The sequence below is a fragment of the Labrus bergylta genome, chromosome 3, assembly GCF_963930695.1.
Source record: "Labrus bergylta chromosome 3, fLabBer1.1, whole genome shotgun sequence".
NCBI lineage: Eukaryota > Metazoa > Chordata > Actinopteri > Labriformes > Labridae > Labrus > Labrus bergylta.
Genome location: NC_089197.1, coordinates 25,611,665 through 25,623,928, shown reverse-complemented (window position 1 = coordinate 25,623,928; position 12,264 = coordinate 25,611,665). Strand labels below are relative to the sequence as shown.

General features: G+C 41.5%; 1 protein-coding gene across 2 annotated transcripts; it reads left to right on the top strand.

Moving 5' to 3' along the window:
• Positions 1 to 2,326: 2,326 nt before the first annotated feature.
• Positions 2,327 to 11,437, top strand: LOC114921866 (semaphorin-7A-like). 2 transcript variants are annotated; one of them, XM_029282477.2, is made up of 4 exons: positions 2,327 to 2,971; positions 3,311 to 3,448; positions 3,613 to 3,791; positions 5,145 to 11,437. In XM_029282477.2, exons 2-4 carry the CDS (start codon positions 3,416 to 3,418, stop codon positions 5,284 to 5,286), a joined length of 354 nt encoding a protein of 117 aa, XP_029138310.2. In that variant the 5' UTR covers positions 2,327 to 2,971; positions 3,311 to 3,415; the 3' UTR covers positions 5,287 to 11,437. The 2 variants fall into 2 exon arrangements, with proteins under 2 accessions (XP_029138310.2, XP_065809100.1); XM_065953028.1 differs by lacking the exon at positions 2,327 to 2,971 and having other exon boundaries at positions 3,114 to 3,448.
• Positions 11,438 to 12,264: the final 827 nt, after the last annotated feature.

Genomic DNA, 12,264 nt, shown 5'->3' with positions numbered 1-12,264 from the left:
GACAAACCGTTATACCGCGCCCGCCTGTCAATCAGGTCAGCTACACGCCTTATTGTGAATAACTCTTATCCTTCATCAAATCAAAACTGATGAGTCATCAAAACATTCACCCCCCCGTACAGTGTGTGTCGATCGAGACATGAGCTAATCACACCTATTTGGTTTTTTTGAACCAGGCTGTAAACATGTTAATCTCTGCTGTAAAAACAGGCTTTTTAGAATGGGTGTGTATGTGACTTCCTGTGCTTCTGCAGCCAGCCTCTAGTGGACACTCGAGGAACTGCAGGATTTTACACTTCAGCATCGACTTCATTTTTCAACACTGGAGGTTTCTGCTTGGTAGAGCCTCTGGCCCCCACCACCCTGAACAGGATAGGCGGTATAGAAAATGGAAGGATTGATTTTTAGAGGTTACTTATTACTGCATATCAAATCTATGCATTCCTGTTCTACGTCAAAATTTTAATAAAAAGTTACAAACACAAAAAGAGATACTGAAGGAATGGATAACAAAAGAAGAAAAACTAAATAATTTTCTATATTCACCTTCTTATTTGGTCGTTAATAATGTTAATTATTGGTTGATTTCTGTATTTAATCCCCGTTTGTCGTTCCTTTATGAAGCATCAAGTATGAAAGCTAAAGGTTCTCATGGAGTCCGATTAAAAACTCACAAAGGGGTTCAAATCCTTTTTAAAACGGTGTTCTGACTGTCAGTGATCCACAAGGAGAGAAGGTTTGTGCTTCATCTGTTTAAAACAAGAAAAGCTACAAACCTACAGCGCCCTCTGCTGGACATTTGAGCATCCTGCAGCTGGTAACATCACCTCCATTCTGCAAACAAAGGAGAGCAGAAAATAAATTAAATAAATTAACGAGTTCGAGACCAGCCTGCGAGAAAATGATGAGCGGAGAACCCTTTAAAGCCTTTAAAGAATAAAGTCATTATTTTAGTCTATCTCAGAAGTGCAGCAGCAGCCTGTTCTCAAATGACAAACGTGGAAAGATTGCATCGTCGGTGGAACGTCGACCACAGTGAGCATCAAAACAACACGGCAGCAGAACATTTGGTGCGTCGGTCAGATCTGATGGAAGTCTCTCTTGTGTTCTAGGATTGTAACTTTAACTTCACGGCGGTGCACAAGAGGGAAGAGGGCAACCAGGCGTATGTGTGTGGGACCAACGGCAGGGAGACTTTGTGCGGTGAAGTTGTAGGACGCTGCCGACTCAAAAACACAGTGACTGGAGACTGAGAATGGATGGAAAAGATTTCATATGTGATGTATCTGTGAGCGTGCACACTCATGTAGATGACTTAAATACAGTTAAAGTCCTTGGACTGTGATTCTGTGAGGCCCGGTTGTTAACCCGCTCTATATTTTATATTTCTCATATTTGATGCTCTGTATGTTTTATCTTCTTGGAGTATTTTGGCGCTCGACTCCATCTTAACGTCTCTTTTCTTATCGTCCATCTCCAAATGTAAGATCTTTAATGAATCGTTTACACTGAACAGTCACTTCTCCTTTGTGCAGCGGTAATTCTTACAGGTCTCCTTTGTGTTCTCATAGATTCTATCAGATCCTTCTCTCGTGTGCCGTACCTCTGAAAAAATGAGGAGCATACAAGGAAGTATCAGACAATTCATCATGAAGGAAGGTGAACCGTCTGTTTTTGTGGGTGAGTTTTGACGGATTACTTTATTTCCTGCATGTGTGTCTTTGCTTCCTGATTAGCTGGTTTGTCGTCAGGGGGTACTTTTCCTTTCCTTTACATATTTGCTGAACTTTTACGCTCTTTTAAACGTTAGAGTCAGTAGAAATGTTTGTTTTCTTGTAAACACGACATTTAAACTGGGCCCCTCCTCCTGGGCTCACCGATAGGGTTGAAAAGGGGTGGAAAATTTCCAGTTAATTTCTGGTAAATTTCCAGAAACTTTCAATGGGAATTATGGGAATTTATGGTAATTAATGGTAATTTCTGGGAATTAACTGGAAATTGATGGTCATTTAATCAAGCTGTATCATATCAAAGCATAGATATAAACATTTTGCATGCAGGGGGCGTGGCCTCAATAGCCCTGCAGTAAGCATTGTGCTATGTGCATGTGATTGAGGAAATATATTCAAGTGTACGTGCATGAAATCTGGTTTATTTAGTCAAGATTATGCTAAAATATATTTTCCCCAACTATATTTAAGTTACCTGTTAAGGGCCAATCATCAATTTAGTAAATTCCTGTTTTTTTCCCGTTTATTCCCATAAATTCCCGTGAATTCCCATGGAAAGTTTCCACCTAACCGCCGGTGTTTGTCACCTGCCTGTCCAACAGGAAGTAGACCAACTCCACGTCCACAGGTAAAAGAGAACACAAGGTTCACCCTCGTTTTAGAACGAGCTTTAGCCGCTTGGTGGTTCCCCTCAATCTGATTATATTTTCTCTTCTTTGCTGCTACGTCCACGTCCGTCATATTCACCGGTTTGAATCTCATCCAATCACTGAATTGTATCCACTCCTAAACTCATCTGCTGCGCTGTCATTGGCTGGAGGAAACACACCAGCCCCACCCATAAATGTCCAGAGTCAACCAGAACAAAGCAGAACAGTAAAATCCAGTCAGAGGACAGAGTCTCTGCAGACACAGTCACCACCACACATGTATGGAGGCCCAGAAGGGACGATGGAGCAGCTTCACTTTAGGAGAAGTCTGAATTTTATTTTGAAGGAGAAAGCTGCTCACTCTGTCTTTACTTTAGGAGAAGTCTGTATTTTATTTTGAAGGAGAAAGACTCTGTCTCTCTAAACTCTACGAACCCTCTTCGTTCAGTTCAACACTCTCTAATGATTTCTTCTTCTTCTTTCTACCATTGCTCATTGCTCACCTTTACACGACCTACTCTGGATCTCAGGAGAATGTTGACGTCCACAAGTTTGGGACAAACCGTGTAGGACCAGCGAACCATAATAAAGGTATTTGCATGGCGATAAATTGGTTCTAAGAACTTTATGGTCCTCCTTTATTAAAGCTGTAAGTGAAGTGAAGTGTTTTTAGTTAAACATGCAGACTCTTACTCATACAGTGTGTCGTTCTTCTTATTCCTGTTCTGGAGTTTGGATTCTTCATCTTTATCTTGCAGAACCTATTGTGTTTTATTCTCATGTTTCTTCACTTTGTCGTTAAGATCTTTGAACATCTCCCTCGGTGTGAAAGCTGTTGCAAAGTCGTATTACTGCTGATTTATCTGTCTGTGGAGTTTGCTGAAAAGGTCCCATGTCCCTGACTTCTGTCTCCTCTGTGTCACGGAGCAGCACTATGTGGGTCTGGTGATCATCAGACAGGCAGAAGACCCTTTGCAGAATAAAGTGTTTGCCTTTTACAAGGAGAAAAACAGAGACTCAGACCTGTACAGCGGAATGTGGCTCCCCTTCGTCTCACAGGTTTGCATGGTAAAGATTGAATAAGAGGCATCAACATTTTCGATGGTTTGAATCCTTTAAAACAAAGTTGTAGCATCCATTGGTGCACAAAGTACACCCGCTGTAAACAAGGACTCCACTATATGTAACCTGTGCTCAGGAGTGATTGACAGTGTGGCTGTGGCTTGCTTTAGGCAGACAGGGGCGGTCCCAAGAGACACATGCAGTATATCTGGACGTCGCAGATGAACGCCAGGCTCTTCTGCGGAGATCCAGACAGCAAGCAGCACTTCTCTGAGCTGGTCCACGTGGCTGCTGTGCGCACAGAGCGCTGGCAGGACTCCAGGGTTTATGCACTCTTCAAGAATGAATGGTAAGACTTCATATCCTTCATGTTGTCAAACAAGGATGGATACTGAGAGGGATCACACATCACGCCACAGCATAGTCCTGAAGTGGATCTGAACCCAAATACATAATAACCCTCTTACTGGCTGTTAAAGCAAAAACCTGTAACTCCTTCTCCTTCAAACAGTAGTCTCAAAGTTGATCTAATAGAACAATAACCTCCAACAGGGAGAATGGCGTCTCTCTCATGTCCACAGAGCGCCCCGCTCACCTTGTTTTCAGCACTATGTAACTTTGTCAGTGCCATCGTCCTCCATGTTTGTTTATCTTCTGAGATCTCTTGTCTATAATGTTAAACATCGGTCAAACCGTCCCCGTGTCTCTGTGGTCTCCACTTTTTAAAAATCGTCTGAAAAGATCTGAAAATCGTCTTGTGCGTCGCCAGCTCCAGACAGCGTGAGCAAACTGTTGGACTGAACTCTGAGTCATTGAAGAGACTCTCATCTTTGATTTATTTCTCAGGATTTACTCGCATTTCTGCTTTAGCTTTTTTTAGCATCAGGACATTAAAAGTGTGTCACAGTGATTTAAGCCAACGCCGTTGTTTTTGTCTTTGTATAACACAGCAGAGTCACTCTTACCTGTTCACATTTAACCACATTAAAGGAAGAATATAAGACTTTTTGATATCGCCCTTGAGCACCACCATGAAACCAAAACATCTCGCGCTGCGTTGTTGTGTTAGCATGCTAATGCTAATGCTCTTTATTATGTTCGTATCTTCACACTGCATGTAAATTTACCCGAAATTAACGTGATCTAGAAACACAGTTAAGCAGTGAGTACAGTATGTTATTCTTCTTTTCTCTAGTCCCTCAATTAAACAACTTTTATATGTGAGGGGAGGACTCAGCCGCTGTCCTGGCGATATAAACAAACTGAAGATAGGACTCTGAAAACTCTGAAAACATCACAGACAGTGGGACTCGGGTGTTACACCCATTGTAGACAGTCATGACTCACAGAGTTATTTTCAGAGGATATACTTGATCTCTGCTATATTTCTGTATATGCACGTTCAGCCTTTTAGTGACCTCAAACCCTTGTTTAACTGCTGACTGATGATTTGACGGTTATTTATCTCGGTTTAGCATTGATGACAAAAGAAGAACAGACAGAACTCAGTTACTTCTCTCACCTTGTTTATGCTTCCTCTTCAGTCTTTTTTTAAAGTTAACTTTAGTACCCGTCTGCTCAGCTGTGTTTTTTTTTAAAACCAGCACGTCTAAGATCTGCTCTGACCTCCCGGCACTTCCTTGTTGTTGCAGATGAGTCAGTAAAAAAAAACTAGCTGACCTCTGTGTCTCTCTCTCTGCAGGGGGATGAGCGCTGTGTGTGTCTACAGGGTGAAGGACTTTCACAACATCTTTACCAACTCTCCATTTAAAGGCGGCAGCACGGGCGGCCAAGTCAACAGGCCCAGAGCAGTACGTGAGGTCAAAGGAAAAAAAAAACCATGAAATCTTAAGAGTTTGGGAACTTTTGGGCTCAAGGATGGACAGATTGGACTGGAGGTGGACAAAGGTTACAGTGACCTCACCTCCAATCCACTTCTCATGAGAAGAAATCTGAGGAACGTGGGGAGGGAATTTGATTACAGCTGCTTTGTTTCTACTTTGTTTATCTGCCGCCCTCAGCTCCTTCTGCTGTCGGGAGAAAAGAATAGAATAGAATAGATGTTTATTGCCATTTGCACAGGTACAGGACAGCACAGGTACATTGGAATTTTTGTGTTTCTCCCTGAGTCAGCTTCTACAAAAAAGTTCAAATTATATATAAAACAGAATAGCATTATAAGAAAAAAAGATTAGAAAAGTACAAATAAAATAAAAAAATAAATACGTTGTAGTAACAGCTAAGTAAATTAAAATAAACTGTACAGAAGCTATACACTGTATTAAAGCAAATATGTAATACAAAATATAACAAAGGGGAACACTGTACAATGAAATGAAAATATAAATATGTTTTCTGAAAAGTGTCCTGACAAACACACGCCGTGCGTATAGACTCAGAGACGCATGATCTCTGATGTGCTGTTCAAACCAAAGCTGCTGTTTTATTTCATGTGTAGAGAATTATTTTAAACGTTTACCTCCTGGTACTGGCTGGTGTATTTGTAGTTTACTGTAAGGCCAGAAGCCACGAGCCAGAAAAAGGTGTTCTATGTTATTGCTCCGCCTCCACATGAATGATAAAGTTCCACATGTGTTATTTGAAGTCATGTGGAGCTCAAGTGTCTGTGTTACTCCACAGTGCGTCGCCGACAGCACCGGGATCAGCTTAGACATCCTGAAGATGATCGAGGAGAACTCGGAGATGGAGGCAGGAACCTGGGAGTGTAGACCTGGACCTGGCCTGCTGCACTGTTAAAAGTCAAAAAAAAGGGAAACAATATGTCCAAAATAGTTCCCTCAATACGTACAAAGTGAATGTTTCATCACTCTGTTCTTTATGTTCCCGGTGCAGCGTTCGTTCATCTGTTTCTTGCGAGTGTTGGTACGCACTCAGGGCGCACTCACACTAAGCGATCTGTACTGTAGCCAAACGTTTGAGCCCCAAAGTCCAGTTTGTTTGACTGGTGTGAGTGCTCGTACCTGCCTTAGCCCTGACACAGTTTGGAGAGGTGTGCTTTCTGAACGGTCAATGATTCATGCACAAGCAACGTCTTAGGACCCTGTTGTGAAGGTTCGATCAGACACCTTTCATTGGCAGAGCGTAGTGGGCGGGAGGAAGTATAGACCTGGATCAGAGAGTTAACCTTTAATCAATCTAGAAACGGGTAAAAGAGGCAGCGTTAAGGCGGGCCTTTAGAAAGATTCTTCATTCATCCCCTGGAGGTTGTTTAGGGGTTTCCCATCGCTCACACATATAAGTTCAAACATTTAGTTGAACAAACAGTAAACATCACGTGTTAATGGGTAAACAGGACTACAAACGAGTCAAAGATCATTTAAATACACATGAATAAACGACGGGCTGCACGGTGGTTAGCGCTGTCGCCTCACAGTGAGGAGGTTCCTGGTTTGAATCCCCGTCTGTCAGGAGTCTCTCTGTGTGGAGGTTACTGGTTTGAATCCCCGTCTGTCAGGAGTCTCTGTGTAGAGGTTACTGGTTTGAAACCCCTTCTGACAGGAGTCTCTCTGTGTGGAGGTTACTGGTTTGAATCCCTGTCTGACAGGAGTCTCTCTGTGTGGAGTCTGCATGTTCTCCTCATACATACGTGGGTTCTCTCCGCGTACTCCGGCTTCCTCCCACAGTCCAAAGACATGCTTGTTAGGTTAACTGCTGATTCTAAATTGTCTGTAGGTGTGAAAGTGAGTGTAGCTGGTTGTCTGTCTCTAAATGTCAGCCCTGTGATTGGCTGGTGACCAGTCCAGAGTGTAACCCCGCCTCTCGCCCAATGACAGCTGGGATCAGCTCCAGGCAAACAGCTCCATCAAATCAGCCACTTACCTTATTATGCAAATGTAGAATAACTCTCAGCCTCATGCAGATGAGTTATAGAAACAACACCAGGCTGTAAAAAAAGAGACAGCTTAAATTTGGAGCTGAACTGTTTTAAGAGTCACCAGCCCACACAAAGTTTGAGGTCGCTGACTTTGATCACTGGGATAATTTTCATTCACTCAAACAGAAAAAATGTGTCGAAGCCTGCTTTACCGTTGGCTCATTGGCTTGATGGGGGAGGTGAGGAAAGTGATATTATTCATACTTCCTTTTCCCCCCGCCCATCCACCACGAGGAGGGGAGGACTAAGAGGGGCTGTGATCTTACTAAGAGTGATATTCTAACCGTCAGAGCCCCTTTAAGTAAATTGGAAAATCACTTTTCTAGTCTTCTGACTACTCAAAGAGATTTTACTCCGCAGGTCACACCTACACACTCACACACTGATGGTAGAGGCTGCTGGGGGAAAGTGAGGGAGCTAAGTTGTAAGAAAAAAGCATTTTTTTGAGTGTTTTTTGCAGCCGACACCAAATAGAAGCCAGATGTTTCAGTGATGAGGCAGGCAGTATTTAAACTGTCAGCAGTGCACTCAAGTGTGTCTTCCCTCTATGACATAAGCTTCTCCTTTGTCTTGTGTAACGCCCATCGCTTTCGATGTGGAGTGTTAACACAAGAAGTGAGATGTTTGTTAACTCAGACATATATATGGTGGAGTCAGCTCTGCATAAAGTATGCACACGATGAGCTATTATCAGAACAAATGAGCCAGCAACTGCAGCTGCAAGTAAACCAGAGCACTGTGTTTTTCCCTTCACTATTCAAATGTCCTCAGCCAGTGACTTTCTCCAAGCCAGTGGCTTCATCTTCATCTGCCTTTATTCATCCTTTACAAAGCCAGCTTTTCCTCTTACCTCTCCCATGCAGCAATGTGTTTATCCCTACGGAAATGAAGATTTCTTCACATCTTTATTCATTTAATTAGGTCGCAAAGCAGAGCTGGAGCCAGAAGATGAATTACCTGTGGCCTTGATACGGTGCCACAGAATCTCTACACAGTAGGCTCTGCAGAAATTATACCTCAAGACTGGAGGTGGGCTTTTGGCAATGTCGACTCACAGACTAGTCTCTATTCTCTCTTACCACTTAATTCAATTATCCTCACATAAACCTGCTAAATGAAAAAATAATTGAGGTCTCCCATTATGTTTTAAAGCCATGTCTTATTTAAAGGCAGCTTGTTAACTCAGGATGGACTGAGTAAATAATTGATATGGGGCGGGGGTATACAAAATGTACATGAAAACTTTGCAACTCTGCTTTTCAGGGAGTCTGGCGGTAGGCTAAGCTGATCACTCAGCTCTGAAAGGATGTCTTTTTAAGATTACAAACACAAATCTTCTAGATAGCCGTTATAAATACAAAACTGGCTTTGAGACTGTCCAAACTGTTTAGAAAATGTATGTATTCACTGCAACTTTAATTAAAGCAAAAACTACAAGCAGATTATTGAGGCAAAGCGCCCTTGACAAAAAGACTGATTAAAAACAAGTAGGGCCTAATAACGATTGTTTGAGTACAAACACTCCCTCATAATGTGACCTCGCCATGAACTGACACACACACTGTGGCTAAAATTCAAAATAGAACGGGGTCTGAGGCGAAAAACTAATGAAGCTGATTGTTGTCACCTTGTCATCAGTGTCACAAAAAAACTTCTGATTAAGATCCACATGACTGCAAAAATAAAATAGAAAATAAAATGGACTATATTATTCGTTGTAGGAATGCCATTCAATTTTGTTTTTGTAGTGTCAAATCCCAATTGATTCACAAGAGCACATTCACACTCTGATGCACTCCAAACCTGCAGAGGGCGACCACATGCAAAATAAGTTGGTGGAACCCAAAATCTTGGAAAGTGCTCCTAGAGGGACCATATTCACCTGCGCACCCAATGGTAAAGCATGGAGATAGCTCAGTTGGCCCTCTCACCTGCCCCTGGAAACAGGGCACGACCACAACTCCTGATCGATCAGAAGATGCAACTGGGAGGAAAAACAACTTTGAATGTGGATGATGTGTTGAGGTCATGCTTCTTCATGACTGTTTGGTTGAGTTAGTGAGTAAAAATGCAGTTTAAGTTGGACAATTTTGGTTATGCTAATTTAAGCTTATGTATTTTGTTGAAATATTGTTTGTTTGAGAACCAAGTAACGGGAAAATGTATTCTTTAGGAAAACTTTGAGAGAAAATGTTTATTAGAATTTATTTGAGACTAATGCATGTCTTTTCTGTTTATCTTGAAGGTTATCAACTTGTTCAATTCCCTCATATTCCATCATTCTGTTTACATCCATTGAAACCATCAAACCCAAAACCATCTTCAAGAAAATGAAAATCAAATTATGAGGAGAATTGAGTTGTCCTTTGCATCCTTCAGCAGTTGATCAAGCAGTTTTTCAAGTTTGGGCAGAGTTGTGGTCACAAAAACACAGAACTTGACAAGAACGATTAAAAGGGGAATGCTGGAGTTGTTCAAGATAAAAATATTTATTCATTTATTTTATTCTATTAAAGTAATCATTTGGATCTGTGATTACATTTTAACAAAGATGTGATAAATGTTGGAGAGTGGCAGCACAGTCTCAGTAGAAAATTGTAGGTCAAAGTTGTCATCACAGACATAACACTTTCCTAAACCTGCCTGCAACCATCACAGATGCCCAGGGTTTGTGCTCTTTTAGCTTCATCACTGTGCAGGCAGCTAATTGCCCACTGTCATCCTGCTTTACTAGAAATGCAAGAGATAAAAGCCGAAGAACATTCACAATATCCAGCCCTCATTTGGTCATGACTGACAACTCCATACCCTGAAAAAGGTGTTTCCTCTATTTAAATCATCCGCAGCATTACAACCACGGTTTCCGTTCCTGCAGGGTTTTTGTGTATTCGATGCCGTCTCGCCACTGAAGATGCTGGAAGATCTAATCAGTCCTGCTTCACTTCACTCGATCTGTTTCCTCAATTAGGTTTACTCACGAAAGGCTTGTTGCTTTACATAGGTTTGCTGGTGAAGTAAATGTGGCCTTTTGTAAGGGGAAATATTTGTCTTGGGGGTTGTTAGAGCTCTCCCTACAGATCTTCAGCTTATCAATGATCAGACATAACATTTTGCTGCCCAAAGCAGTGTATTTACATATGTAATGGGTTTGCTCTTATCATGGTACAACCACATCTCTGTGCAGTTCAGAGGTTCCCCTTTTTTCAGGATACCACCACACTTTCTTTGCAGATTTTTCTGATAAAATGCCAGCAGGGCTTACACACTTTATGTTCTTTATGTTGCTTGATTCCCCAATGAGGCAAATGTTGTAAGATGCATAACATCTTATCCTGGCATACCTCTTGGATCAGAGAGAGCAATGACGCCCCACATCCTGTTAGCTGATCAGTATCATCGCACAGCAGAATCTGACAAGCTGCTCTGACCATTTAGACAAACACTTCCTCATGCTACACGCAGGAAGTTTTGCTAATTCTTCCCGCCCGGCTCTTCCTGTTCTTGTTTCTCACTTCCATGCTTGTGGTGGCATCTCTGGCATTGTGCATCATGTATTATCTCAGCCATACAGCATGTGTCTGCTGGATTTTGTTCTGCACACCCCTCAGGATATTTTTATGTGCTCTGCTCTGAATCTCACACTGTTTGGATTCACTCGGGAAACCCCCTCTAGCACATTCCTGATAAATACAATTGCATATTCATTTGTTGCAAGAAAAACGGGGCTAAATCATTTTCAAACTCAAATGCTTTCATGGTCATTGCAGACGTTGCTGTTGTGAAAATGCTGCAGTATGTCCTTTTCATTACCACAAGCCGGCACTGTAACAGAGGCTCATTGGTGGACATTGTGCATTAGAGCCGATACCCCACAGTGAAATGGAAACAAGGCTGCATTTAAGCTACTTAACCAGCAGCTGCATGAGAAAACATAGGAGCAAAAACAGGGACATGAAAAATACAACAGGGAGGCTTTAAAACAGAAGAGGCAAACTCTGACTCATCTTTTCAGAAAAAAAAAACTTTAAGAAAATATTTCATTGGCTCATTTGGCTTCTCATGAAGAGTTATCCATCTCTATCCCTCTGAATATCTGTCTCACAAACACAAACATGAATCAATTTTCTACAAAGTCAAAGTTGAATAAATGTCAGCATGTACTGCAGCACTACACAAAACACAAGAGTGGCACAGAGAGCTGGGCTGATTGAGTATAAGAGGCCTGAACAAACAGCCTGCGCAGAGGAGGAAGTCCCATCACAGGGGGTCAGGGTTTTGTTAGGACCGACAAAATACTTGAGTGAGACCAGCACATGAAAACAAGCACACATTTGATTCTCATAATAAGGACAGGAAATTCTAACACCGGGAATTTTTTTGTGTTTTTAAAACCAAACATATTTAACAAAGTTATCTAACAGACCTGTTGTTCATATTGGCTCACGAATGAGTGAGATTAAAGAAATCACATATTCATTTATCTCCAACAATTTTATCTAATGTTGTTTCCAAACATCCGTACCTCTTCTCTTTTTTTCCCCTCTTATTGTTTTTCTATCAAGCACAGTATTTCTTTACAGCTTGTAATCTATGATCACGTGAATGGTTTTCTGTTAAAAGATTAGTCACATTTAAATTTTTTAAAGTAAACATTCCCATTTCAAATTACAATTTATGCAATTACATACTGTACATAAATAAAATATGATTTGTTTATGTCCAGCCAAAGAGCTTTGGTAACATAAGGGACTCTCTTGCTGTTGAAACATTCTGTTTTGTTCCATAAAATGCCTCCTTACACATAATATGATCAATGGTCATATCACCATCAATAAAACACATCTGAAGAGCAGGCTTATGTTGCCTGGTGACAGTTTGTGACACTGATTGAAATATGACTGAATCATATTTTTCCCCCCCGTGACAT

Bases quoted from the DNA above. Each gene is read 5' to 3' on its own strand.
- LOC114921866 (XM_029282477.2), top strand. From the start codon at position 3,416: ATGTGGCTCCCCTTCGTCTCACAGGTTTGCATG. The intron at 3,449-3,612 runs GTAAAGATTGAA...GGCTTGCTTTAG, and splicing joins TCGTCTCACAGGTTTGCATG to GCAGACAGGGGCGGTCCCAA. The intron at 3,792-5,144 runs GTAAGACTTCAT...CTCTCTCTGCAG, and splicing joins GCACTCTTCAAGAATGAATG to GGGGATGAGCGCTGTGTGTG.